Source organism: Anser cygnoides, chromosome 18 (assembly GCF_040182565.1).
Source record: "Anser cygnoides isolate HZ-2024a breed goose chromosome 18, Taihu_goose_T2T_genome, whole genome shotgun sequence".
Classification (NCBI taxonomy): Eukaryota; Metazoa; Chordata; class Aves; order Anseriformes; family Anatidae; genus Anser; species Anser cygnoides.
This window is the reverse complement of record NC_089890.1, coordinates 3,314,675-3,342,059: the sequence shown is the minus strand read 5'-3', so window position 1 is coordinate 3,342,059 and position 27,385 is coordinate 3,314,675. Positions and strand designations below refer to the sequence as shown.

The 27,385-nt window shown below is 45.6% G+C and overlaps 1 protein-coding gene across 8 annotated transcripts in view; it reads left to right on the top strand.

Moving 5' to 3' along the window:
* The window catches only part of AUTS2 (activator of transcription and developmental regulator AUTS2), a 761,169-nt gene that overhangs the window by 154,179 nt on the left and 579,605 nt on the right, over positions 1 to 27,385 (top strand). Inside the window, exon 1 of one of the 8 annotated variants that reach the window (XM_066979659.1) lies at positions 21,427 to 21,510. The exons of the other annotated variants lie outside the window; for them this stretch is intronic. Within the exon in view, the coding sequence (XP_066835760.1) occupies positions 21,442 to 21,510 (69 nt within the window). The 5' untranslated portion in view covers positions 21,427 to 21,441. Of the gene's footprint in view, positions 1 to 21,426; positions 21,511 to 27,385 lie in introns of those variants that run through there. 8 annotated transcript variants of the gene reach the window in all.

Below are 27,385 nucleotides of genomic sequence, written 5' to 3'. Positions count from 1 at the left end.
AAAGATTTCTCATGTAGTGCTCCGTGAGAGGCCATCTCAGTTTCCCTGCTGAAGTTGATGGCTGAAGTCCTGCATACTTCAGTGGCACAGCGCAAATCTCCTAGCAGAGGTTTGTTTTCTTTTCGCTGAGCAGCTTGGCTCTGCATCATTAAATCTACAACTGCTTTGCTGAAGTCGGGCTGAGGGCTTGCTCTTGTAACGCGACTCGCAGCGTGCACGTCCTGGTGAGCTGATCCAGCCTTCGCCCTGCTGTATGGCAAACAGAGCACTGTCGTGCCAAAGCCCACTGGATGCAGGTTGCGATATGTTATAGGTCCAAAACTTAGCAAGGTTTTATGGCAGGTTGTAGTCAAGTACGTCGTCTCAGTTAAATGCTGGTGGTAATGCAAAGCGCATTCCTTTTCCCTCTGCAAAATGCATCGGCTCGGTAAGGCTGTGCTGCAGTGGGTCACCCTCCCAGCGCAGGCTCCCCACGTGGTTTAGCTGCCGTGCTGATGTTAGCCAGACACGCTTTACGAGCTCTGCCACAAATTTATAAGGGTGAATTAAAATGACTGTATTTCATACTTCCACGGACTGGTGTTTTCTATTTAAAAGCCAAATGAGTGTGGGCTGTGGTTTCGGAGGAGACGAGCCCAAAGTGCAGTTTCTGGATGAAATCAGTTCAGTGGGCCAGCAGCAGGCGAAGCACGGTGCGCGGCTCGAGCAGCGAGCCCCGTGCCCCTGGTGCCCTTCTGCCCCGTACCCTTGTGCCTCCTGCCCACGTGTGCCGTGGTAAAGGCAGTGGACGCGCTGAGGCTGCTTCCTTCTGCTGCCTCACCAGCAGCTTCGCTTTTTTGCATTACTCTGTACTTATCCTGGAGTGCCTGCCCACTTGAGCTGCTAACAAAAGGCAGCCTCCGCTGGCTCTTGTCCCCCTCCTGTAAAGAGCTGCTGCTGAGACAGTCTGGTGAATCTCTTCCAAACTGGTGTCACGGCGAGGTTGTTCCTCTCGTATGGAGTGTGCAGGCTCTTGTTTGCCTTTTCCTGCCGTTGTATCGAGTGGAGTAGGGACACAGTATGTGCCGAAATGACTTTCTGCGCGTAGGATTGAGCACCCAGCAGCATAAGCTTGTTTGAACGGTGGCACGTGGTCCTACGGCAGGACCACCACACGCCTGTGTTTTGTGTGGATTTGGCCCCATTTGTTCTGTGCCCCTAGGGAGGCACAGAGGGCATAAAGGAATCAGAAGCAAAGCTCAACAGAGGCACAGAAGCTCTAATCTACAGCTCCTGGGTGCTCGTAAGGGAGCTATAAAGGATCTGTGTGTGCTGTATGGAGGGAGGTAGAAGCAGTGTTAGCAGGGGCTCAGCACCTGCTTCTGCCATCCCTGGGACCCTCTAGTCACTGAAGGAGGCTGTGCTGAGGTAGGGAATCCACCTGGTGCCACGCTTGTGTCTCGTCTTTGTGCTGCCATTGCCAGGCCCGGCTCCTCACATTGCTGCTCCCCCCCCCACTGGCTCGTGCTGGCCCAGGCCTGGCTGCCTGCGGCCCTGTCTGGGCTTCAAGGCTCGCTGTGGAGGCTCCAGCTCTGGCAGGGCCGTGCTGGTGCTGGAGGCCGCAAGGAGCGTCAGGCTGCAAGGTTTTGGGCTTTGGTGGTCCTGTTACATCCCTGAACCTGGGGGGGCTGCTTCTCCATGTACAGTGGCAGCGATACAGCCGGATCAAGAACTGCCACAGCACACGTGTAACCCTCTGGTGCTGGGTGTGTGAGTGCACGCTTACCCTGGTGGCTGGGGGGGTTCAGAAAATAACGTCTGTGAGGAACAACTCCACGTCTGTGTTGAAAAGAGCCATGTCCCTGTACACAGGGATGCGCTCTGACAACTGCAATAAGCTCAGGTAACTGACTGATGATCGGTGCTTTATGGATTAATAACGTCAGGTAAATGGGCCTGGAATTGCATTCGTGGAGTAGTTCAGGTTGCAGTGCTTTCAATTTGTATTAATTTCAGGTTAAGGAAACTTTTCTCTTTGTCCTGTTGCCGAAGGGCAGAAGCAGAACCCGGTCTCTGGCACCCCAGTTCTTCGTAGTGCTGTGCGTCCTCTGTTTGAGACAGATTGCTGGAAATCGTTTTTCCATGAGCCTGAATAAATCAAACTTAATGTATGAAGACTTGAAATGCATTTTCTAGGCTGCAGAAATATATATTTTGTAACAGATGCCATACAAATGCCTTGTGTCCTGTAAAAATATATAGACATTTTGAATGTGATGGGAAATTTCAATTTATAAGAGCATCAAGATTCTTCAAGCCAAAAAGCTGCAGACAGTTGTAAGAAAGATTGTCTTGTCTGTCAGTGCAAATGCTATTATACAACTGAATCATAACCGGCTGCACTTGACTGGCTGTATCTGAACTTCTGTCAGCTGGTGTAGACAACTATATTCTGTGCATGGTGCTTTCTCCTTCCCCCGGGAACTTGGCTAAACTCATTCTAATAGGGAGATCTCTGCTATGGCTGGAGCATTTCGTTTAGATATTTAAGGTCCTTCCTTTTGTTGCATTAAGACTTAGTGGGAAAACTTGTCCTGAAATGTCTCAGATGTGACTGATTGAAATTGGCTCTGCTGGATGGGGTTGGTTTCTGTTCCTCAGCTTTGAGCACGGATGGGACGGTTCTGTTGAAATAGCTGAATCTTGGACCAAAACCTCAGCTAAAACAAAACATTGCTTGCTGAGTTTCCAAAAAAGGTGGTTAATGCTCTGAATTTCGTGAAGCTTTGGGGTCAGTTTCTACCAAACGTTGAATGCAGGAAGGACGACTTCTGATGTTGGAGGCTTTTTTCATTTAAACTGAGAGCTGGAACTAAGAAACTGTTTAATGTAGTGTGGAACATTCTCTGGCAAGATTCCCAGCCCCATTACGAGTGACATGAGTTTGGCATATTGACTTAAATTCAAAATTCCCACCAGCTCTCAAGAAGCCTAAGAGTAGATTTTGATGACGAGTGTCCCTGTAACCCATTCATATGGCTTTGGAATTGGTGATGAGGGTATTCTGCAGGCTTCTTCTCTTAGAAGCAGCAGTTATTTTAGTTGGTGTTAATTAGCTTGACATTAAGCCTGAATGTCACTGAGAAATGCTCGGAGAAATTTCATGGAGCATCGCATTAGCTGAGTAGCTTAGGTGGAGATGTAGGAGCTGGCCCCGTATCCGTGGCCAGCTGACAATCGATAGAGCTGGCAGGGCACCGAAAGCAAAGTCGTACTTGAAGCATTGCACCAGCCAACTTCAGTCCTGGAGGTTCTTCCTTGTAATCCTACTTTTTATGGCAAATTAGCCCATCAAAGCTATCTACAAGTAGCTGCATCAGAGTATATCTGTGGGTTTAAATACAGGATAGCCATCTGAATTTCAATAATTACGTTGTAGTAGTTTGGCTGAGCAATTTAAATATCATGAATCTCCATCAATGTAAAAAAATGCCATCTTTCTGTCACAAAAAACTGCCCTTTTCCCCCACTTTTAAGCAAGCTGTTGCTGTTGTCAAGTCCACTGAAGAGGTGCTGGGGTTAGAGGACTCAGAGCTGTATGACAGGCTAGTGGTTAAATGCCACGGACAACACGCTTTCAGAAACGTTTTTGGAAATCTAGTACATGATCAGCGTGGTTTACATTAAAAAGTTTTGTCATCTAAAAGCAAAGCCTGCCTTGGAGAAGGAACAAATAATGGCAAAGTGTCAGAAAATAATAATAATAATCCCGTAAATAGCATTAAAAAGTTAACTGATAGATATTTGACTTGTGTTTTGTGCTGTGTCAACATTAGTTGAAACTCCTGGTATGTTTATTTTTCGTGATACTGTTTTTTCCCCTAAATAGGTTATTTACTTTTAATGAAGCACAGGTAATGAGACCAAGGAGCTGTCTCCCTCTTGCCACCTCCTCCCCCATCCTTAGGAGAGAAAGCTCGTTCACTAATTGTGATCCAAAATGACAAGGTAAAGGAAGGCTGTAAAATCCATTTTTAACTCCTAGGAAATACTGCAGGCATCTAAGTGTGAGTGTTCTCAGTGTAACAGCACAGCAGTAAAATTACATTGACCTCGTCAACTGTAACAGCTCTCATTTAGCAGCTACTACTCCACTTAGCATGGTACCGTTTTGCAGTGATCATTATACTTTGAACTCGTGGCCTGACTTTCAGAGAAACAGAGCACCCATAGCTTCTTTTGAAGTTGATGTGAAGTGTGGGTGCTCAACAGACTATGAAAATTGAACTGTTATCGTTCAGAGCACCTTTAACGGAGGACTTCAGAGCACCAAGATGAACACCCACGTCAGAGGTCAGAGCCAGAGCTGGCGGAGGAGCCCAGACTAATACTAGCTCTCTGCCCATCACTTTAATCAATAAACTGGAATTCAGGACTGCTGTGAGTAATGCGTTTGGGGGTGGCAGGGACTTACAGGAAGATGAAAAATGGCTATGGACCAGAAAACCTGGGAGTTAAGAGTGGATCAACGCTTAAATTCAATTCCTGACTCTTTTCCCAATAGCCATATGACGCTAGACGTGCCCCTTGTTCTCTATATGCCTTAGTTTGTCTTCTGTGAAATAGGCTTAAGTCCTGTTTTTTTTCCTCCTCCTTTCTGGTGGCAAGCTGTGAGTGCTCCAGGTTATAAAGTTGTTGCTCTAGCACAGAATTAAATGGCAGTTTCATCAGTGTTTGTTTCCTTTTAAATCACCTGCAATTAGGGAATTCACACTCCTGGTTCAGCAATACAGAATAGTGCTCATTCACATGTTACTCTAATATAAGTAACTGTAGAAATAATAATAAAAAGGCATAAAAACATGGCACATTTAGCCTTGAGCATAGGCTGACTTGATCTGTCTAAAAGCCGAGCAGTGTTTTGAATTAGTGGGCCACAGAAATTCTGCTCATTGTCACAAGGTTTGTTTTGGCTTGATCCTTAAGTAAGAAAGTCTTCATTTTTCAGTGTTCTGATTAAAAGACACGTTACAGCCGTAACACTGGAATATTTTATTCAAAAAAGTCAGTAAGTAAGAATAACTAAATGATAAATAATTTACTTTCTTTAGGAAGAGGTTCATTAGAATTGAGTTTTATTTTATACTCTCATTTTCGTTCTCTGTGACGGGGGTTATTATGTACATACAGACAGGTCTTTTGATAACAACAGTGGGAATGGTTCTGGTTTTACTCAAATTTTATTAGACTTTTTGAGCAATAATTCAGCAATAATCACACGGTAGCAAATAGTTACGTAAGTTGCTGTGGCCTCCTGTGGGCTTATTATCGAGTGGGATGTATTTCTTTACTTGGCACTACCCCATAGTTTAGCACTATTTCGCTCCCAGAACATTGCCGAGTTTGTTTCTGTTTTAAAGGACCCAACATTTAACTGTTGGGAATTGAGTGGATCTGGAAAGATAACTGCTGGGATGGAGGGGGTGGCCTCTGCCTGCCGCCAGTGCCCAGGCTCCGTGCATGGGGTTACCCATTTCCCCGTGCACAGAGGTGACAAAGGCAAATATCAACATGGGATATTTTCTGTTTACTATGCCAAGTGGTAAACAAAGCTCTCAGTTGGATATGAAACGTTTTCAGTAATGAAATATTGAAGAGCTATGCAGAGCTTTTCATTTTCCAGGTGAAATCAAACTAGCTCGTGCCTGGTGGCACAGCCATGGTATGGGACACACGTGTCGTCCCAGAAAGACTCTTTCCTTCAGAGACATTCCCCCGTGACAAGCAGAGCTCCTCTTCCTCGAGCCAGGTACAGAACTGAAACGAAAAAGTGAGTTTGTGCTTCTGCAATTCTTTTTTGACATATCAAAATGTTACCATTATGCCTTAGGACAAAAGCAAGAATATTCCCAACAAAATCTTAAAATAAAAATTTTGCACTCTCTCCACATCTTAAAACAGCTGCTCCAGAAGCACAGAAAGAGTACAGAGGCCCTCCCTTCCAAAAGAGTTCATCATTCTGGGCACCAGCTATTGGAATGACGGCTGGAAGATGCACATTCAAGCAAGCTTTTGCTCAACTCAGGCTCATTCTCCTAAATCTTGGATGATCAATTTCTGTGCAGTTGGTGGGGGGGAAGGGGACATTGCAGGAGGCATTCACTTACCTTTTTTCAGACATTTCTGTAGTTAAATTCTCTCTGAAATTCCACGTGGGAAGGGGCTGCCTCCATCCAGCCTCGTTGCCCACCGACGCCTTGCAGGGAGGGGAAGCACCTTGTGCCTGCGGGAAGAGCCGCGGGGTGGGAGATGTTCTCCTGCGAGGCGGGCAGCCTGAGCTGCCGCCGTCCTCATGTGGAGCTGGGCATGAAACCCGGCACGGCTCGTTTCTGTCCTGTGTGCTCCACTGAGCCCTGCCTGAACTAGCTGCACCCAGAGGGGTGGGTGCCTGCCGGCCGCGGGCTTTGGCACTGAGCACAGGTCTTCACGGGAAATCCCACACAGCTCTGCGAGGTCGCTGCGATGCCAGCTTGGGAAGCCTTGCAGATATGCCAGTGAAATGGTGTTATTTGGTGTTTCAGGATGAACGATGGGGTAGCTGAGGGTGCTTCTTATCCTGACTTTGTTTGTGCTCACCTAAACAGAGAAGTTGGTAGGGATTAAAAAAAAAATCCTTTGAATATAAAAGAGAATGTTTCTTATTAATTTTTGCATCTTTGTCTGGAAGTAATAAAGGTTTATGCCGTAATAGCTTGGTTCTGTTTCTGAAGTGGTTTCAGTTAGTTAAGTACGAGGAACTTTTATTTTGGAGTAGAAGGGTCTCCTCGGGGAGCTGGTCGGGAATACCAATTCAGGAATAAGTGCCTGTGTAGACAGCTCTCTCCCCTTTAGTTATTTAAGCCCCAATCTGCAGGATGACATCTGCATGCCTATTTAAAACATCATTTCCTTTGCACAGAAGCAGTACTATGGCTAAAATTTAATTCTGATATTTAACTGAATGAAATTGCTTGCAGATGACTGTTTGAAAGAGAAACAAACCACATCCTTGTGTGCTGCTGCACTTTAGAGGATTTGCGAAATATTATACTAATGCAAAGAATGTGACCCTCCTCTGAAAAAACTGTGACTGAATAGTTTGATTTTACTCTCATTCAAATTAAACCAGGACGTTTTTGTTCAAAAATCAATGGCTCGTTATTGTTGTCTTAGAAGTAGCAACCAGCAGAAATGGCACAGCGGATTTATCCAAATGTAGTTCCGTCTTTTGTTGAGGGTCACACTGAGCCTACCGCAGCATCTGCTTGGACACCGTTTCAAGGACAGACAAAAATTGTCACGAAATATTTCAGAAATAACTGCAATGCAAATGAAGGTTTGTGCACGGTGTGCTGCTTTAGGTGGCTGCGTGCACCTCAGAGCTGAGGAGCTGCAGAAGAAGCTGTGCTGCTCCACTCTGGTCCGCAGAGGAGTTGTTTGGCTGACACTGGTTTCCTTTCGGATGGGTTCAGGAGGGAGAGAAGGCACGAAGGGAAGTTATTCCAGATCACTTGGCAAGCCTGGATGGACAAGAGTGCTTTAACTCACAAAACACGCCCATTTTTTTACATCTTCAGTGATACCTGGCATTGGTTTTGCAATCGTCTGCCTGTAGTTCAGCTCAAGCAAGCTGCCTTTCCCCACAGCTGCCCTGTTATACAGCTCATACTCAGAGCTGTTCTCTTAACATTTCTCTTTCAAAAAAGCAGGAGCTCCATGAACTGCTCTTTGGGCTGTTGTCTCTTTGGGTTTGGTTTTGCTGCTGGTGTTAGACGAAACGTGGAGTGGGCCAGTGCAGGGTTGCTGCTGCGTGGCTGCCTCTGCTCGGCTCCCGCGGGACTGGCAGGTGCGTGGGGCTGAAGATGCCTCTGGCCGAAGCTGAGGGGGGTCTCCAGCATCAGCAGGGTGGGCACCTTTTGCACGTGCCAGCAGTGCTTACCTGTGTGGCTGTAGCTGGAGAGGCGCGGGATGTACGTCGGCACTTCTCTCACTTGGCAGAATTGCCGTTTGCCTTGCCACCACCTCCGTGACAGTCTGGCGGTGTTTTGTGCAGACCTAAATGAAGAAAGCCAGAACAGGCACTGTTCTAACCCTGCCATAATCTGCCTTCCTCCCCTTTAGAGCTGGACAGAGCAGGCACTGCTGTGAAGTTTTGCTGTTTTCCAGTCTAGCAGCATCTCTAGTGCCATCTACTATTAAAGTCAAAGACCTTTCAAGAAGTTTCTTTCTGGTGTTGTTGAAGATGTAGTATTATTGTATTCCGATCAAATTATCCTGGGACCAAACTGAGTAACCTTTTCCACTAAAAGGTGCTGTGCTCCTGGAAGGGCTGGCTGTGCTGGCTAAACTTCTGCACTCTGTGACTCATCGTTGAGTAGATGTTGACATTTTGGTGGTAACCTGCCTTATGCTCTTATTATAACATTTGCAAGCTTTTTGTAGGGTGATCTTTAAAGTTGATCTCTCATTTGTCTTCAGTCTTTTTTGTGTGGTTTTACCCTTCTTCTTTTTCCCTTCTATTTATGGTTCAGTTTTTTTTGGCATGAAACCTCTGAGCTGTTTCAGTGATTCTTGTTCCAGCCTCCCCCACACGATTCCTTTCCACTCTTGCTCTTTTGTTATCTTCTATTCCCTTGGCAAATTCGTCTTCTCTGCAGCTTATTTTGTATCCTCATCATCTTTTGTTCCTCATTCTGCTTTTTCTTTGTTGCAGTGTTCCTCACAGCCAGGCTCTATCCCCAGTTCCTTCCACTGCCTCACTTCCCAGTCCCCACTGCTGCTCCACAGACATGGAAAGAAAGTGGGGGCAACTGGTATCAGTTCTTTTTTCTCTCTCTGACTGTTTTCCTTCTTTTGTTTTCTGTCCCCTTTGAAGAGAACAAATCTCTTCCTCTTTTCACAGAGCAACAGTTGGCATCTGATTTGTCCTATATATATATATTTTATACCATAAAAAATGGTCCGTGGGGTGAGGTAGACGGTGAACTACCTGGAGAATGGGAGAAGGTAGGTGGTGAGTGTGTTGAGGTGCGTCCTCCCACCCCCCAAAACTGCCTTTCTTGCCCCAAAAGCTATGTGTGCAACACCGGATCTCAAGTCCTGTTGGTGAAGGAAGAAGACTCCGCGGTATTTCTGCAGCAAATCCAGAGGTGGCATGCAGCAGGAGCTCTCTTTCCTGGGCAGTGTTGTTTTTTCTGGTGCTTGCTTTTCCAGCCTGTTTCCCTTCAGATCGCATCAATAATAAAGCTTACGGTGCAGCACAGAGCTCCCATAGGGTTTTAGGGCTCATTTCCAGGCTTGCTCCTCCAAGCTGCTGGGTCCTCACAGTTATCAATAATTCTTCTCTTAGGGGCAAATATTTCGGAGGGGCACTCAAACAGAAGCTTCCATAGCTTTAAGAAATGATTATTTATATGAATTAACATTCTGCTGTAGATGAGGTAATTAATTAGGCAAAAGAAAACAGTCTTTTTAGTACTTTGCTCTGATAATTAACAAAGGTAAATCTGCTGTCGGTAGTCTGCTACTGTATGCTGGGAACAGAATTTCAGTGGTTCAGCATCAACCTCATAGATCTTTATGTTTGCAGGCTTTTTTTCAATAATCCTTTTTCAGCTTGCACTGAGGTGAAGCACGCAAGCACTGAGGCCTTTCTCAAGATGCTTACTTAACCTTTAAAAAACCACTGACATTTACAGGAGGTGCCTCTTTCAAACCAGCAGACCGCTGTTACACCATGCTGCCGTGCCTGATGAGCGGAGCGTCTCTGAACGCAGCCAGCACAGCATGGACAAAGCCTCGCAGGACGGCGGTCCCCCGGTGTCTTGAGTCTGTAGACCATTTTGTAGGAGAGAAATCTAAACACAGATCTTGTTCTTAGTAAATCTCAGCGCTTGTTTCCCAGACTGTTTTGCTAATGAGCCTGGCTTGCTGGCAGTGCACGGGTCGAGCACCCGAGACCTCTTGGTTTTGGCCACCTGGGCAGGTGGAGTTTTGTTGTTCCTTGCCTGAAAAGCTCGACCGGGGGTTCAAGATGTGAGCTGGTGCTTCTCATGTTGAAAATATCTGATGGTGGTCAAAGTGGAGGTCACCTAAACTTCAGAAAGTCACAGGGGTGTATATATATGTATATATATATATCACTAGTGCATCAGGTGAAGTAGTCTGTGGTCTCTGAAATCAGACTTGGATATAGACTGCGTTAAGCTGGATGTATAGCTTCTGATGATGTACCAGATGCAGCAAGATGAATACAATTTCTGTAGTATATAGTAAATCAAAAAGTGGTGAAAAGGATGTTGGTAGTTTCACGCTGTTGTGCCTTGCAGCGTAACCACTCCTGATGGGGCTCCGTAACGTCCCCGAACATGCTCCGTAATGGCTTGAGTCTCTGGTATCTTGAATATCCAGTGCTTGTATGAAAAGTTCATTCTGATACCTTTATCTATGTTTTACTGATAGGATTTGTGGCATGAATGAATGAGAGACTTATGTGCTAAATACAATAGATACACATTTTCTTGAAATAGCACATTTTCAGTGCTTTCGCATACCTTCCTGTGCCTAAAGGGGGGCTACGGGACAGCTGGGGAAGGGTTCTTAGTCAGGGGGTGTAGTGATAGGACATAGGGAAATTATGGCTTTAAACTAAAAGAAGGTAGGTTTAGATTAGACAGATACAGGGAGGAAATTGTTTCCTATGAGGGTGGTGAAGCCATGGCATAGGTTGTACAAAGATGCTGTGGGTGCCCCATCCCTGGAGATGTTCGAGGCCATGTGGGATGGGGCTTTGAGCAACCTGGTCTGGTGGGAGGTGCCCCTGTCCATCGCAGGGGTTGGAATTAGTTGGAATTAGATCCCTTCTAACCCAAACCATTCTTCGATTCTGTCATTCTACGTACAGCCCCCGTGAAGACGGAGTAGACCAGAATGACTCAGTGGGGAAGAGAAAGAGGCGAAAAACACAGATGTCAAGAAGGGACAAGGTTTTATATGGGCCTCTTGTGAAATTACAGCCAAATTCTAAATGCTTGATTGTTGAGATTCCTGCTGTCAGATGGCAGCCCAAGATGTAGTGCTTTGTCTTGGAGGGATTCTTTAAAGCCATCTTTTATACAACTCTAGTTACCATATACTTAAAATTTAATAATAGTGATGGTGTTTTAAAGTACTGCACATTTCATGGAGTTAAATTCAGGGGAGAAATAAAATCTAGTAAGTCTGTCAGAGAGGAATAGCAAACTGAATTTGGAAGCTGGGCACCTTCTGATATATTGGGTTAGAAAGTGAGTCTTTAAGGACAGTCATGATGGGATTGTAAGGCTGTGAAATATTTTGCCAGAACTGCAAATGGTTTTCTGAGCAAGAACTGGCAGGTGGCAGTGCTTAAAAATGCCATTTTTTCTTCCTTTAGAGTGGGCTGAAGGCGTAGTGGGAAGCATGTTAACTGGGTACTTCCCTTTTATTAAGTCTGTGTGGCAAAAGGGATGATAAAGTTTTGTACCGCCTCAAAAGTGAATCCTTTTCCACTGGGCTGACACATCAACCTGTAGTAAGGGAGCACGTTAGTCACAGCAATTTCATGGCTGGTAAAATCTAAAAGCAGAGACTTCCACTGAGCAGATATGTGTGATTCCATTTGGGATTCGCTAAGGAGGAAAGCAATTAATGATCCACTTCTGGGAAAGGAAGGAAAGGAAGAAAACCCATTAGAGATACTTCGAGGTGTTTGCTCCTTCCCCATGCGGCTGAGGTCGGCGCTGCCTGGCTGGGCGTTGAGCTGCTGGTGGTGGAAGGGCTGCCCCTCGAGCAGACGTGCAACCTGAAGCCTCACCTCCGCCCGAAAATTGTGGAAGTTCTCCAGCGATAAGTAGCTGCTCGTATTTCTTACAGAAAGGTGCCAGCAGAAATGAGTTAACGTTTGCTGTGTGTTAGTGTTTATGTTGGAGTTTTGGCTCGTGCAGGTGATTTTCCCCTGCTGACACTGTCCATGCAAACAAGCGAAAGGAAGCAGAAGCCCACCTAACTCGATGGGCTAAACCCCTAGGCTTGCTTTTTTCAAAATTAATTCATCTTTTTTTAATTAGTCCATTAGAATATTAGTATTTCAGTGTCTATAAAATCCTATGGTTGTACTCAATGAGAAGTCACTAATTAATAGATCTTACTCTGTTTTGTTTTTTTTGACCTTTTACCAAGATCTGTGGCCTTTGCCTGACTGCTGGCTTCTGCAGGTAGTTAAAATGCTGTTTTTCTACCAGTATTCATCTTGGCAGTGTGGTGACAGCCCAAGGGCAGCCGTGCTGGATCAGCACCCACAAGGGGTAGATGGAGTACAAGTACCAACAGAGGGAGAGCTCTTACATTGGGAAGGTCTGGTCTTTCTCTTCCAGGTTTTTGGTGAAGTATGGAGAAAACTTGTGAATTGAAAGTCTGTCAAGTTAGGAGAAGACCCATGAGCACTTTGCACTACGGTATCTTTGCTTACAGTTGCACCAAAGAGAGTGATGTTCCCTAAATGGTGTTACATTCGGATTATCTTGTGCATATTCTGCTGAGGACTTCAGTCAGAAGCACACAGTTGAATCTTCCTAATACTTCTTAGCCTTGTGTTCACAGATGACATACTGTTCCTTTATAAATAGTGGTCCTTAGCTTTACACGAGGTTTCCTCTTTTAGAATATTTTCTTATTTCTTGTTTAAGAAGGATGGGGAGAAATGAAACATGAGCCACCGCTTGCTGGGCTGTGTTCCGAGGTACAAAGATGCAGTACCTGCCAATCCCAGGGACGCTTTGCTACGGTTTGCTCCCACAAAGAGTTTGCACTGTTAAAGATTTGCAAGTGTCTCACTGCTGCAGTGTTCATGGCTTCACCAAGGTGAACAGCAGCTGGGAGTCAATAAGGCATTTCTCTTTTCATGAACTGCTATGGATTACCTAGCAAAATTGCTTAAAGTAACTTTAATTCTTCCTTTGGAAGGCAGCTGGCACTGATCACTGTTGGAGGGAGAATGCGAGGTGAGGTGGAGTGGTCTGCTCTGCTTGGGGCTTTTCTGAAAACACTTAGGATCAGCTCTTCCTTTGTTCCCCTGCAAGCTGCATTGGCCTTTCACATGCCCTTCGGCTATCTGCACTCTGCCCAAGGGTCACTGTTTCTACCACCATTTCTACCTCAGTTCTTGCATGTCAATCGGTTCTGTCCCTGCACTGATTTGTGCCGTCTCCATGCCCTTCCTCCCTGCTGTCTTCTCCAGGCTCTTTTACATCTCTGCAGACCCTGTGCTGCCCCAGGGCTTCTTTAGGTAGATCCGGCTATTTGCTCTAGGGTGTTTCAGGCTTCTCCTTAAGCGCTTATCAGCCAGTCCTGATGCTTCCTAATGCTTTGTAGGCCCTTTCTTTCAACTCCTCCTGGCTGTTTTCAGCTTCCCAAGATGACTTAGACTTCCTCTGTCCACCAGATGTTTTTTGTGGTATCTTTTGTTTCTCCAGTCAGTTTTTTCTCTCTGGTCATCTTCCATTCCACGTGAACGTTAGCTGTCCTTGCTCTTATCCCTGTTCCCTTGGAGAAGACTTCGCTGTTCAGACTTGACACCCAGCTCGCCCTCCTTTCCCTGCAGTTTGGCACCCCTTCCCCAGAGCTCCTGACCGACCCCTGCATCCGGCTGGGTGCCTGGGTTCAAGGAGAGCATCCTTGCCCCCTGGCCCAGGCCACCTGTACCAGCGCTCCGGGGTTGTGATGGTGCTCATTGCTGCCTCCCGAGAGCATCACAGCAGCTCGGAGACCTCGCTTTGCAAAGAGCTGTGTATTTTTGTGAGGAGTCATTCCATGTGAACTTCTTTTTTCTTAGTCATCTTTATCATCAAATGAAGTTTTGATACTGCCAGGTTCCCTGAACTTGGGACACTCTTCATACTTAATGTCATTGAAACCAAAATGTAACTGCATTCCTGTGCCACCTATTCCATGATAATCCTCCTAAAGAAGTGTTTCACTCATCATCTGAGCCAGTGGTTTTAGTGTGGGCTGTGAAACAGTCGATCTTTAATTTTCTGCATGGAAGCAGAAAGGAGAGGGAAGAGAGGGACTGTGCAGTTCATCTGCTTTATAACAGCCGCGTATTGAACTCATGTGCATTACCAGATCCGTACGTTGTGCCGAGGAATGAAGGAAAGTGGAGAACTATACCAGGATTAATCTTTCTTTTGAACTGACATGAAAATCCTTTTAGTTATTAATGCTAGATTCCCTTCTGACAGAAGCCTGTACGCTGACTTGTCCCAGCTAACGGGTCCAGCTCAGACTGCCGTACGAAGATTACCAAAGGAAGGATGGCCTGGTTTCGTATTAAAGTGTGCTGATATCCTGCAGCACCTGTGGCACCTCTTCTGTCTCGTGAACGAATGAAGAGAGAGACAGGAAAATCAGCAGCCAGACAGCGATATGCTGGCAAGTGGACACAACTGGCAGGAGGAAGGGGATTGTTTGCATGTTAACCTATTTTCGGGTCATTAAAGTAAAGACTGTTTAGAAGAATTAAAAAAAGAAAGAAGGTGGGAGAAAATTAGAAGTTTTCTGCCAGCCATCCTCAGTGTCTCCTACAAGCTGCAATAACCTGTCACTGCTGTCTTGATCCTGAAGCTTATCTTGGACAGTGGAAGGAAGCCCGTGCATGGTGAGATGTCTGCTCCCCATCTACCTCCAGTGCTGTTTTATATTTCCCTTCCTGGTTTTGCTGCTGCTTTCTGCTTTGTCTAATAAGAATCTCACCTCTGGCTCTCTCAGTGGTACTGTGAGCCTCTGAAGCAGCAAAAAATCAGTGCTTCGAGCACCCTGGTGCGGGTCGTGCATCCCCCTGTGCCCCAGGGTCTGTTCGGAGCTCGCGCTGTGTGGCAGGGCTACTGCTGGCCAGGGGCAGCGTAAGGGCTGCAAGCCTCGCTTCTTTGCTTTCTCTTCTTAGCCTGGCTCCTTTTTTGGCCTTGCCTTAAGAGCAAGCAGTGTAACTGCAGCAGTTCCAGCCCACCTCCGCCGGCTGCTCCGTGGGGCCCCTGCAGGTGTCACGGGTTCCAGTTGCAGCATTTCAGCGCAGTGATGCTTCCTTGTGAAGGCTGCTCGCAACGGAAGGGAAAGGCAAGAAGTGTCGCTTCACGTGAAGGCCCTACTTAAAGCCTTGCAAAATGTAACGTACCAGCAGGTTTTCCTGAATCTTTAACAAAGGTCGTTTAACAGGCGTTGAGCTGCTGTTGCCAGGGGACCGTGTGGGGCACCCTCTCCCTTAGGGTAAGCCTTCAGCTGCGTTTGTCTGCCCGAGAGCTGTTGATGACAAGGTCACGTTCACACCTCTGTATTTCTGGGCCCTTGTGGCCACCGGAGACCAACCCGACACCTGTTGGCATTCCCATTGCTCCTGAAAATTAACTTCCCTCCGTTGTGCACGGAGAGCTGATGGGGCTGAATGCAAACTCAGCTCCTGCCTGCGGATGCCCAGCCGTTTCCTCCGCCCTCTATCTCACGTCTCGCCTCTTTTGGTGGCTAGCACCAAATGTGTGTGTCTCAGCACTTCCTACATAACAATAACTGCTGGCAATATCTGAATGATTTTTTAGGTAGCTTCTAGTGCAGTCATCATCATATTTAAGTCCATTAATAGGACTTGCAGTCCTGGATTTTCCACTAAAGGCAATTCTCCAATGGCTGAACAACTTGGCCGGAGATGTTTTACATGGTTTTGATGATAAGGAGGGAAGGCAAGCAAACTATTGCTTTTTCTTGATGATCCAAGACTACACCCCAGAGGTAATCCATCCCAATACAATGATGACTGAGCTAGAATCTAATGTGAAGACGTTTGTGCATTACCTTTAGTTATTACGATGTATTCCACTTTTGTGGGCTCTATTTTTTCTCTGCTCCTGGAAACAGATAGTTCTGCTTAGGAACGTGATCTCCTTAATGTCTGTGTAGGATGAAAATAAAGATCAGAAGTGCAAGAAAACTAGCTGAGAAATTGCACCGGATGGTTATTGTTCCCTTGTTTCATGCACTGTATGCGCGCTCCCCTCTTGGCAAAGGGCTGAAGCTGCTGCTCTGCATCCAACGCCGACATGTGTGTAGAACCAGCACGACCATGCAGGTTATGCAGACATCAGCTAAGGCTCCTGAATGAGTTCAGGAGCAAAAATCAAAGGTGGCGGTTTGTTTTGTTTGTGTATGTGCTTGTTTTTACTATAAACGTGCAGTTTCTGTAACGGTAAGGCTGGAGTGCAGCATGCTTGTATCTGCCCCTAGGCCACAGAAAGCCTTGTTTTGATCTTGCGTACAGGATTGCAACACTGGGAACCGAGGGCTTTCCCCTCAGTCCAGCTTGGGTTCTGCAAACTATTTTGTTTATATTTGATTTGCTGTCTTATATGGTAAAGTCGTTCTTTGAAATGTATAGCGTGATCCCTTGTAGGGGAGAGGGGATGGATTTTATGCTGACAGTGTAATATCTTCGTTATGCGCAGAAGTTAATAACTATGTAGAAGCATATTGAATGTAGACAAATCAAGCGGCTTGTCATAGCAGAAGCTGTTACTGTTAGGGGATGTTTTCTGTGTGTCTGGAATGAATTTAGCAGGTGTGAGGTTCGTGGAAATACTCTATTTGTCTTGGTGGGTTCCAGGTCGTAATGGCCAGCAGCTGAGTCAGGAGTCCCTGCTGCCTTGTGGTGATGAATCCCAAGGCTGAAGCTGTGCAGCCTGACCTCATTCTTTATGTAACTACACAGGTGACAGGTAAAAATCTGGTAAAATTGTTTCTTTACTTTTTTTCAGGACTCTGTCGGTGGTGAGCTGACCCCAGTGATATCGTGATGATGAATGTGACAAATTACCATACACAGGACATGGCTCGATAGAGAATATGAAAGATTAGAGGGGGCAGGAGGAGAATAGGACTGTACAGGGTGAAAGAAAGCTGTTATTAATAATCTGCTCTCAGCTCTGAGCAGCTGCAGCTTTCTGTGGCAGCACAGATTAAGCAGTAAGACTGATGCAGCTTTTACTCTGCACCTATTCCCCACATTGATGCATGTGTGCAGCAGGTGTCTCGCTTCCATAGGGCACGTTCTGTATATAGGCTTGAATTCTGGAGTACAGAGCAGTGAGATCCGTGATGACCTTTACTTCCAGGAAGTTACAATATATAGGTATTTTCTGTTTCTCCTATACAGGGAAAGCTAGTACCTTCGAAGTCATGAAAACGTCTGCTCCCTACGTTTTACTCTGCCTGTTTTCTTGTCTAACCTTGGGAAAAATCCCAACTCAGCCAAGGGGTCATCTCACTTGTACTAGGCATAAAACCCCAGAATATAAATCAGTGTTACCAGCTGAATTAATCAGCCTTTATATTGATGGAATGTGCCCTTCAGTAGGGAGAATCGCAGCATGCTCTTGTTGGGGATCAGTGCAGATTGCTTGATGGCGGTGTGTACGTTCAGGGTGTTCCTGGGTATCAGCAAGGTTTGTTCAATGCCAAGAGCTGCTTCCAGGATTAACTCTCCGCCCTCCTACAGAGCTGAACACGAGGCAAGGGGGCTGGCTCTTAGATGGGAGGGAGACACTAATTTTGTTAGTGCTGCAAATGTCTTCAAACTTTGCATGCCGAGCCTGTTGGGATGACGTGGTTTTGAGAACAATTCTGCACCAGTTGAAGCACAACTATGTTAAGATTGGCTTTAAATGTAAGACCTGGAGTCTTTTCATATAAAGAAACCCAAGGTGTGTTCACTTAAACCTGAACATTAGTCTAAAAGCGCGTAAGTGCTTCCCTGCCCTGGGAGGGGAAAGAAAAGGTCAGTAAGCAGAGATCGGGAGGGCTGATTCTACAGAACTTGGGGCTGTCTTGAAAGATGAAGCTTGCACTTTTCACTGTTCTTTAGCACGTCTTTGGCCTTCATTGCCCAGTGCTGTGTTTCTTTACTTTCCCCCTATCTATCAGATGTCAGCAAGCGAGTGTGAAATGTTGAGAGTGATCTTCAGGCTATATCAAACCCATATGGGGAGCAGAGCCGGGAGGAGAGCACTGCGCCTGCGAAGTCAGAGCAAATGTTTGTAGAGCAGAGTGGAAGGTTTAGAAGCTCTCTCATCCTGGAAAATCTCCAAGGCTGATCACATTTGCAGGCTTTTTCTTTCCTTAATGGGAGCTGAAGCTGAGACATTGCTACAAGTCTATTGGTGCTTGGGAGGCTAAACAAGGAGAAACATAAATAAAAACTCAATAATCCCTCACTGGAGGGAACTAAGGAGCTTATCTGATTGGTTACAGCATCCAAATGCACATCCGAAAAAACACAAATCCAGGAAAGACTGTGGGTTTTGTTTTCTTTCTTTTTCTTTTTTTTTTTTTTCTAATCCAGTTTGAATCTTTTTAAACATTTAAAGGGCAGACAAAAGGAGCAACTATCATTTGAAATGAAGGAAGAACTGATATGCCTGAAAGGAAGATGTCAATGCCACAGAAACATCATAGCTCTGTAGATTAAAGAGAGGCAATTTAGAACTTCAGATGACAAGGCAGAGCTCTTAAACAGAGGGACTTTATAAAATACGTGTCTGCTATCAGTTTGATAGATTGGCTTGAATGGTCTATAGTCAAACAGAATTTTTCATATTTCCCTGCAAATGCCCTCGTCAGGGGCAAGTGCTTTGTTCCGTCTGATTCCGACTTACTTCCCCAGAGCTGGGCCGTCGATTCCTTCGCCAGCTCTTCCAGTTGTTCTTCCATTTGGGCTGTGGAGAGTGGCAGCTGATGGTCTTCCAGTTCACCGGTGGTAGAAACTGTTACCTTTTCTCTGTGTGTCGTGTTCCGTGTTGTAGGCATACGTGGGCGTGCAGAAAAAAATTGCAACCGTAAAATAGAGCAGTTGATAAAGGGAAGAGACAGAAACACGTGTGCTACATAAAGCCTTGTTCCCTTCCTTGCACTGCCTTCTGTTGACGTTTGTGTTTGGTTTTATCATTCTGCTTATCAACGCTCAAGTAAGACTTGGGGAAGTAACAAAGATACTTTGAACGTTAGCGTTATGTTGTAGGGATATTTGTTGTCTCCACTCCTCAGGAGACAGCTTGCTTTCGACAAGGAAAGAAAATTGAAGTGGAGGGAATGTCTTTCTCTATTCCGGGATTCGGTGGCCTCTTCCCGTCACGTTATAGCAATCCCTAGCCCTTGTTGGTGGCATGTGGGAAAACTGGGCAGGCTTTCAGCCACCTGTGCCTCACAGAGGGCATTCGTGCCTCAAAGCTTCTGTCTCCTTCCTGTGATATCAACAGGTCCAGTAAAAGCTATTAGTCCTCCCTGAAATCCCTTTTTTGCCATCTCTTCAGTTTGTCATGGCTAAAAACAGTTCTGATCTGCTCCCATTTAAGTCTCTCTGTAGCCCTTGGTAGGGTCCAGGCTTTATTTTGAACTATAGTTTTGCATGCCCTGTTTTTTTTTTTTTCGTGTGGCTTATTTTGTCTAGATACGGTGATAAAAAAGAAATTATTCTGTCTGTGAGAGAACTTACCTCATAAGGAGAGGAAGTAGGAGGAAAGAAGCTTACAAGAGCAAATTCTGGTTTTCCTAATTTATTTCTGCAGATAAACAGGAAAACAGCTTTCAAAGCAAATCCAAGGTAGGTCAATTTTGGATACTTGTCAAAGCACCCTAGCTCGCTGATGTGCAGTTTTGCTCTTTTCCACCTTGAGCGTGCTGCAGTGGAGGTTCGCTGGGGTCTGGGGAATTGGCTCGGGCGGGATGCAGACACCAGCTTCCTCCTGCTCTTGCCGCCTCCTTTCCGAGCAGCTTCCAGCAGTGCTGATGGCCGTGTTCTCGTGGGTTCCTCTCTGCCACCTCCTGCTTATTTCTTGGGGAATACGTCCATTAAGAGCTGCTGAATCCCCGCAGCCGTCATTTGCTGACTCCAAAGGTCAACTGGTCGTATCTGTGGCACCGCATCCAACGCAGCCAGCTGGGAACTGTGGTAACTCATTCCTCCTCATCAGAGCTGAGTGTTTTCCTCTCTCAGTGGATGGATCTCGGGACTTTGTCTCGTCACTGCGTATCCTCGTGCCCTGAAGGGAAAGTAGGTACCTCTGTGGGAGCAGCGCTGGCTGAAGCTGTGTCATCGCTGACGGGTGACCGAATTCCACGGGATGCTTGCGCTCAGAGATTGAGCACATTTTCCAGGCTGATGCCCTGTGCCTACACGAGCAGCAGATTTCAAAAGCTGCAGGCTTTCGGTACTCTGGCTGTGTACGTAGGAAAACCGGAGGGCTGGGCAGGGAGCTTTCCGGAGAGCTCAGAAACTTGGCAAGAAGCTGCCTGGCCTCAGCAGCGCCTGGGGGACGGCGACTTCTCGGCCAAGCAAAATGCTGGCTCTGCAGGCGCTTAGTCCTGCGCTGAGCATCTGGGCTGTGCTTTAAGCCCCTCTGCATTACTGGCCGTTCCCTGTTGCACTGCGTCCCTTGGTGCCTGGTCTTGGGACGCGGCTGGGGGGTTCCTGTTAATGAAAATAATGCAATCTAGGAAGCCTTTTTAGGAGGCGAGATTTATGGTGTCTGTGCGTCCGCCCCATTTCTGCAGACAGCTCTCCTAATGATAAAGGTGCCTGTGGCTCGGTGTGATGTAAACAACTTGATGGATGGCCTGCAGCTTGTGGAGAAAATATTGGAAGCTTTTTATTTATTTGTAAAGCGTCCAAGGGGGCTGCCAACAGGTGGCTGGTACGGGCAGGTGGGTTCATCATCTTGTGTTGGGTCTGGGCGCTAACCGAGGCCAGTGCTTCTAGTCCGAAAGCGATCTGCTGGTGAAGGTGTGCGGAACGGAGCACCAGGCTGCCACGTGCTTCTGGCTCCAGGAGAGCTTAAACACAGAATAAGCAAAGAGAGCAGAGTAACACAGTGACTGGCAGTGGCAAATTCTTTAATCCTTGTTTAGGAAAAAACGCAGATTCAGTGATTGCAGTGTTCTGTCACACAGATGCAGGTTTTAATTGTGGAGTAGTAGGACAAGATTAGGGTCGCAGCCATTTATTTTAGTGACAGCAATACAGTATATTCAAGTTCTGAAAAGGGTATTCTCCATTCCACATAGGCAAACCTTGCATGCATAGCTCCTGCCTGTATTTTTGCACCTGTGTGTGCCTAGTGCGGGCACAAGCACTAATTAGCTTTTCAGGTGCAGAAATTCCACTTAAAATTGAAGCCAAGTTTCAGCTGACATAAAGATGTCAACCGCAGCAATAAAATGTCTCCCTAATTTAAGAACACTAGAAGGCTAAATAAATTAAATATTGAAGTACATAGAAATTCTTATGTTGGAGTCGATGGGTATAAAGTTATTACTAACATAAAATAGTCACAAATCTTCTTTTTCTAATTTGTGGCGTGTAGGATTGCCTGCATGAACTGCGGTCTAGCTGAGAAAGTTTCTAACCCGTGGGGGCTTCCCGAGGACTCCGTGCACCTTCTGGTACCGCCGAGAAGCTCAAGAAGCACCATTTCTTCGTGCTATGTGTCCCCTGCCACCCTGTAGTAATACCCAGTTCTTTTTGTTTGCTCGGAAGTGACTGGCCCCTTGTGCCAGAGGGCGTGGAGTTGCCTCTTTTGTGGTTTCAGGGCTTTAAAGGGTTATCCATAAGGGCAGGTTGTTGTTCAATATGGGCTCAGCCAATCCATTTTAGCGCCGATGGACATCGTTTAATGGATCTCGCGCTGCAGTAACAGCTCTCCTGGCCGGGTTTGAAAGCATCAAAGATTTACACAGGTCACCTTGAGATTGTTTGCATGGAGCTGGGAAAATAGTTCCTTGGGGTTGTTTTTCTGGAAGCTTAGCATTGTGCAAGTATCGACAGCTAACTGGTTCTGTGTTGAAGGATTCTTAGGCTCTGAACAATTGATTTTTATATGTATGTAGTCTGAAATTCCAGATAGACTGGGTGAACCACGTGCAGCAGTGCTGCACGAATAGGTAATAAGCAGCCTGATCAGGGGAGGGAGGTAGAGAACACTGAGCCCAGCGCAGGGTTTTGCTCTGTGTGGAAGGAGCAGGAAGGAGAAGAGTTCGCAGGGTTAGAGTCCTGATGCCCTACCCACCTCTATGTGGGACCTGGGAAGGTTGCTATATTTGTTCCACAGGCTGTATGAGAATTAACTTACTGGATTTATTTATTTATTAATCACGTTTGGGACCTGTACTGTAATAAGTGAATTAGAAGTGCTTTCTAATCACTTAGTATTTCCTTGAGGTAGGCTCACTTTGTAGCCCATAAGGATGGGAAACACGTTTGCACTTCATTATCAATACTTTGCATAACCTAGTTATGTGCTAGCTTTTATTATTGCAGATCAAATAGAAAAATCATAGTTTGCCATATAATTAAAAATTGTGCCATACTGCAGTTCTGAAGTGGAGACCAACTAAAGTTGCATGAGCAACCTTAATGCCTTCAAGTCTGACATTGCTTTTTCTTCTTGATGCTTCATTTGGCTTCTAATATGTGTTTAGATATCCTCACTAAATACTAAGAAATATTAAGAAAACGTTCAGGCATGCCAGTGTTGATTTGGGGCTCTGTTACAACAGAATTTGTCTGATGCATTCGAAGGAAGGTAAGAGTTCATTGGGAGGGAACTTGCTGTACCTGTGATGGCAGTTTGACATGCAAGCAAATGGACTGAAAGGGTAAGCAAGCAGCAATCCATTGCAACCTAGGTCACATCCACTCAACTCACATGACCTGGAGTCAGAAGTCCAATTTTCACATTTTTCTTTTTTAGGTTGGTCTGGAAGAGGCTGACAAAAGAGGAGGAGTTGTGGCTGATCTGTTTTTTGCCTGCAGGCAATTTGCAGATCATTTTTGCTGGATCACAATAGATCTTATTTAAAATACCTTAAAATACCTTATTTAAAATCCGACATGTAATCCCCCCCCATCCTCACCCCAAGCCACAACAGTCTTACTAACAAGTTGCTGATGTTCTTCCTGACAAGATGAAGCTTTTACTTGAATGTTAATCACGTCACTCAGGCCATGATCTCTGCAAAGTGGTACATTTTTAACTAGGAAAAGCATTCATTATGTATTAGCTATGATACTGACGTTTCCTGAATGACTTTCTGGTACTGTGTAATATGAACGTTGTGTGATTTGGTGATCGTAACTGTCATTATGTTTTGGCTCTGAGCTGACTGCTCATAGAACTCGTGCATTTGGGATCCACATCTTCAGTTTAATATGTAATAAAATATTTACTCTTCCTGCTATTTCAGACTACTTATAAAAGAGCAAGAAAGAAATATTCTGCCACTCGTTCCTATGTCTTTTTAGTTGGGAAAATTACTATTCTGGACAGTTGTATTGCTGGGCATTAGGAGGACTGGATCATTAATATTTAACTGTGTTGGAAGTAGAAAGCACTGTAACAATAATAATAATTCGCACTTGCACAGCACATTTCTCCTGAGGATCTCAAAGCACTTTACAAACCATTTAATTAAGCCTTACTAAATCCCTCTGAGGTTTATTATTAGTCCCATTTTACAGATGGTTAAGCAAGGGCATAAAGAAGTTAAATGGTTTGCCTAAATGAGTTAGTGGCAACAATAAGCACGTACCTTGGGAGCCCTGACCACGTCTCCTCTCTAACAGAGGTGATGTCAAGGGAGCAGAGCGTCTGGCCAGCAGCAAAGAACTGATGCAGCAGAGCAGCTGAGAGCGCAAGTGTTTGGTGTGAGGTAGCTCACTGTAAGTACTCTCTGGAAATGGTGCGATGCTGTAGATTATGTTATCACTGGTGTCCTGGCCGTGGAGGAGAGGTATGCAGCACGTACAGAGCTCGCCCAGCTGATGGACGGGGCCTGGGAGCCCACGAGGTGGCAGCAAGGAGTGAGGGTGAGTTCTGGCTTTCCAAGGGTCCAATGTTTCATTCCTTTTCCTTCACCAGCAACATCAGCACTGCTCAGTTTCCACCCTGAAAGAGACTGGTGCTTTTTTTTTTTTTTTTTTGGATAGTAGTGCAGCCAGGAGCCGTTTCATCCAGTAAAGAAAGAAGTTCTTACCAATGGACTTGAAATTATTCGTATCATTAGCAGCTGCTTCTCCTCAGATGCCCAACATGAAAGGTTGGTTTATCAAGACATAAAGCAGAAGCACACAGGCAAGGAGGACTAGAGCTCGCTGCTTAGCTGAGAGCCACTTAGGAGGGTGTTCGTGTACAAATGCATTAGATTATGGTTAAGCAGCTTATGGACATAAAAACACATTAGAACTTTACAGCATGCTATAAATTACAGTTTTGTGGCATTCAGAGCCACAATGTTAGGTAATTACATTCATTAATCTACTACTAAGAGCACATAAAGTTGCCTTCCAAATGGTACTGTGTGTGCTTGTGCTCAGCTGGGAACGCGCTGGGAAGGGCCTCCCCCCATCCTCCTCCGCCACCATTATGCCTTGCTCGGAAACTTCCTGATTTTATGATGTTATTAGGCAGACCAGAGTTTCAAATATATTGGTCTAAACAGTGAAGATCCACAGTGGAAGAATTTCTGATAATCTTGTTTCACACAGCTCTAAGCTCTTTCTAATAAGCTGTGAGCTGCATATGGACTTAGTGCAATCAGTTAGTTGGGAGGAAGTTATTGCTTGTCATCCCTTAGGTGATCCGTCTGTGCCCTGCCACTTTGTAGTGAGTAGTCCCCGTAATCGTTAGCCTCAGCTGCTAATATTCTGTGGGCTTTCCAGTTTAGCATCCCACACTTCATTTTCTTCTGTGCAGAAATAGTTCCTTTATTTAGAACTCAGCTGGTGTAAATTAGAATAACTGCGTTTGCGTGTCCTGGATGTATGCAGGCAGAGTGTCTGCCCCACTTGCCATCTCCTTTTTTTTCCTTTGTATTGCATTGCAGGAAAAGTTTGCTTGAGGTGCAGCCTTATTCTGTACAAGCAGTCTTCTACTGATTCCTTCTTGCTTCAATTTCTCTTTTTGAAAGACCCTTCTTGGCCATTTTTTTCCTCCCCAATGGACCAAATTTTATTTTTGATACCTTCTACCCTGAGACAGCAAGCTCTCCGATCTCTGTCATTCAGCCACATTTTCAGTGGTCCTTTCTACTCCCATCGTGTCCTTCTGGGTATGTTTGAGAATTTTTAGCTGTGAAAACTAGAAGTCAGAGTCTGGTGTGCTTCCTGATGTATTCCCTGTTCTAGCATGCTGTTGTAGTCGTTTTAAAACTTAAATGTACCCCCAAAAGCAAAGATACTAAAAAAAAATAAAGATAGCTCATGCCCTATGATAAATACATATGTCATCTTACATGTGTAGCTTAGCTTCAGTAAGTCAGAAAAACAAATCTGTTCTGTCTTTTGGTTGTAAGATCTCAATGAATTTGATTATAGAACTCAAGCATGGGCAGCTCAACAGGAGTAGAAGGCTGTAGAAATGGCTTGCTGTTTATTTGTCAGTTCATCAGCTGGGTTTTCAGTTGCTGGTCTGCTTTCACATCAAGATCATCTTTACATCTGTATAAAAAGAGCCGTGAAAGCTACCTGTGTGACTGAAGTACGAGGAGCTGTTCCCTGCGACAGTGACGGATGCTCCATCACTGCAGTCGTCAGTGGAAGGCATTCATCTATGTGCTAAATGGAAGTAGTTTCAATGACACTTGAATGCTTCGGTTTCTAGGGAATTTCTTTGTCATTCCTGACAAATTTATTATCCTGACCATTAAATTAATAAAACACAGCGCCCACAGCAACAGCTTTTCGAGGGAAGAGATTTTCTGGCGCCACAGAAACCCCTCAAGCTCTGTGTCCCAAGCAGTCCCCTGCCTACTGCCCCGTGTCTGCATCCCTAATGACCAGAGGAGGTGGGAAAAAGCAGGTCCAGCATTTCTTGGCTATGGGATGGGACACGAGAAGAACATAGAAATAGGAATCCTTGGTTTTGAGGGCAGCAAATTCTCTTTGCCTGGCTCAGGGGCTGCAGCCGGGCAGCAGCAGCCACTCGGCTAGAGGTGAGTGGGGTCCTGCAGGAGGGTGTCGGGGCAGAAGGATGCTGTTGGGTGCCGTGTACCGCTGTTACGCTGCTCCTCGCCCACCTGGCAGCACAGCTGCCGTTTTGGGTTAGTGTCAGTCGTGGAGCCGGGCGATGGTCAGCGCTCATGCGTGGCTAACGCCGTCCGTGGACACACACAGCTCCCCTCCGCGCGAGCGGCCGCGTGGATCTCCGCTTCCCTTGCTCGCACACGCAGTCCCAGAGCTCACATAGCGCCGAGCACTTTACTACTCTGCTCAGGCGTTCAGTGACTTAATTGTGTGATGGTATTGATGTAAAATTTAACAGCCACTGTGCGTATTGACTATAGCTTCGTTGGTTGCTGCTAGAACACGCTGTGCTATTGCCCTGCTATTCATTTAGCTGTTTTGGTCCATTTATTAGATATTACAGAGATTTTCTTTTTTTTCTGGACAGAGCTGGTAATGATTTCTGCAGCGGAAGCCTATTGGGAACGACTCTAATCTAGTTTCTGAGGATTTGTTTATTGGGGCAGCACATGCTGGGCTAATTTCAGGGTACGTGTTCCATGGTATCTTTTCTATCCACAAGTGAAGTTCTAATGAGGGGATGCAGTCCTTTGGCAGCAGGCTTTGTTGTTTTATTTTGTTTTTGTTTTTTTTTTTTCCCTCCCCAAAAAACAGCTAAACCAAAATTGGCTCAGTCAGTATTTATTGGCAAATTAGTGTTCCTAAAGACTTCCTTTTGCTTGTTCTTTTCTAGAGCTTGGAGAAATAAGATTTCACATAATGCATCTGGGATTGGATTACTGGATTGAATTTTGCAAAGTACACTAGGGATAGCTGAGCCTGTTTAGAAAGCAGCTTAGCCTCTCTAAGTCTGTAAAAATTCAATTCATGATAGTCGATGAGGGATTTTTCAGTGTTTTTTGGTTTGGGTGGTTTATTTGGTGTCGGATGGCCACATTTCCTTTAACATAACCAAGGTTTATTAAGCTTTTGGTGGAGAGGATGGTGGGATGCTGCCTTTCTCTGTAAAACAGGAAGGGAAGAAGCATCCTGGGAGCTGACAGCCCGGGGCCTGCTTGTTGAACGTGAGTGTTAATTCTCATAGGAGCTCCTCAGCTGAGTTTGTATGTCGTGACCATTTCAGAAAGCCATAAACACGAAGGAGAAAGCGTTCAAAAGTTACCGAGGATGAGGTGGGGACTGGTTGTTAGTTTGCATCGGTTCCTTTGTGTGCTCCCTCTCCCCCTCTATTCCCCTTCCTCCCCCTTTTTCCCTGCTGTGAGTTGAGGTTTTGGTCTTCAAAACCAGGCCAACCACATG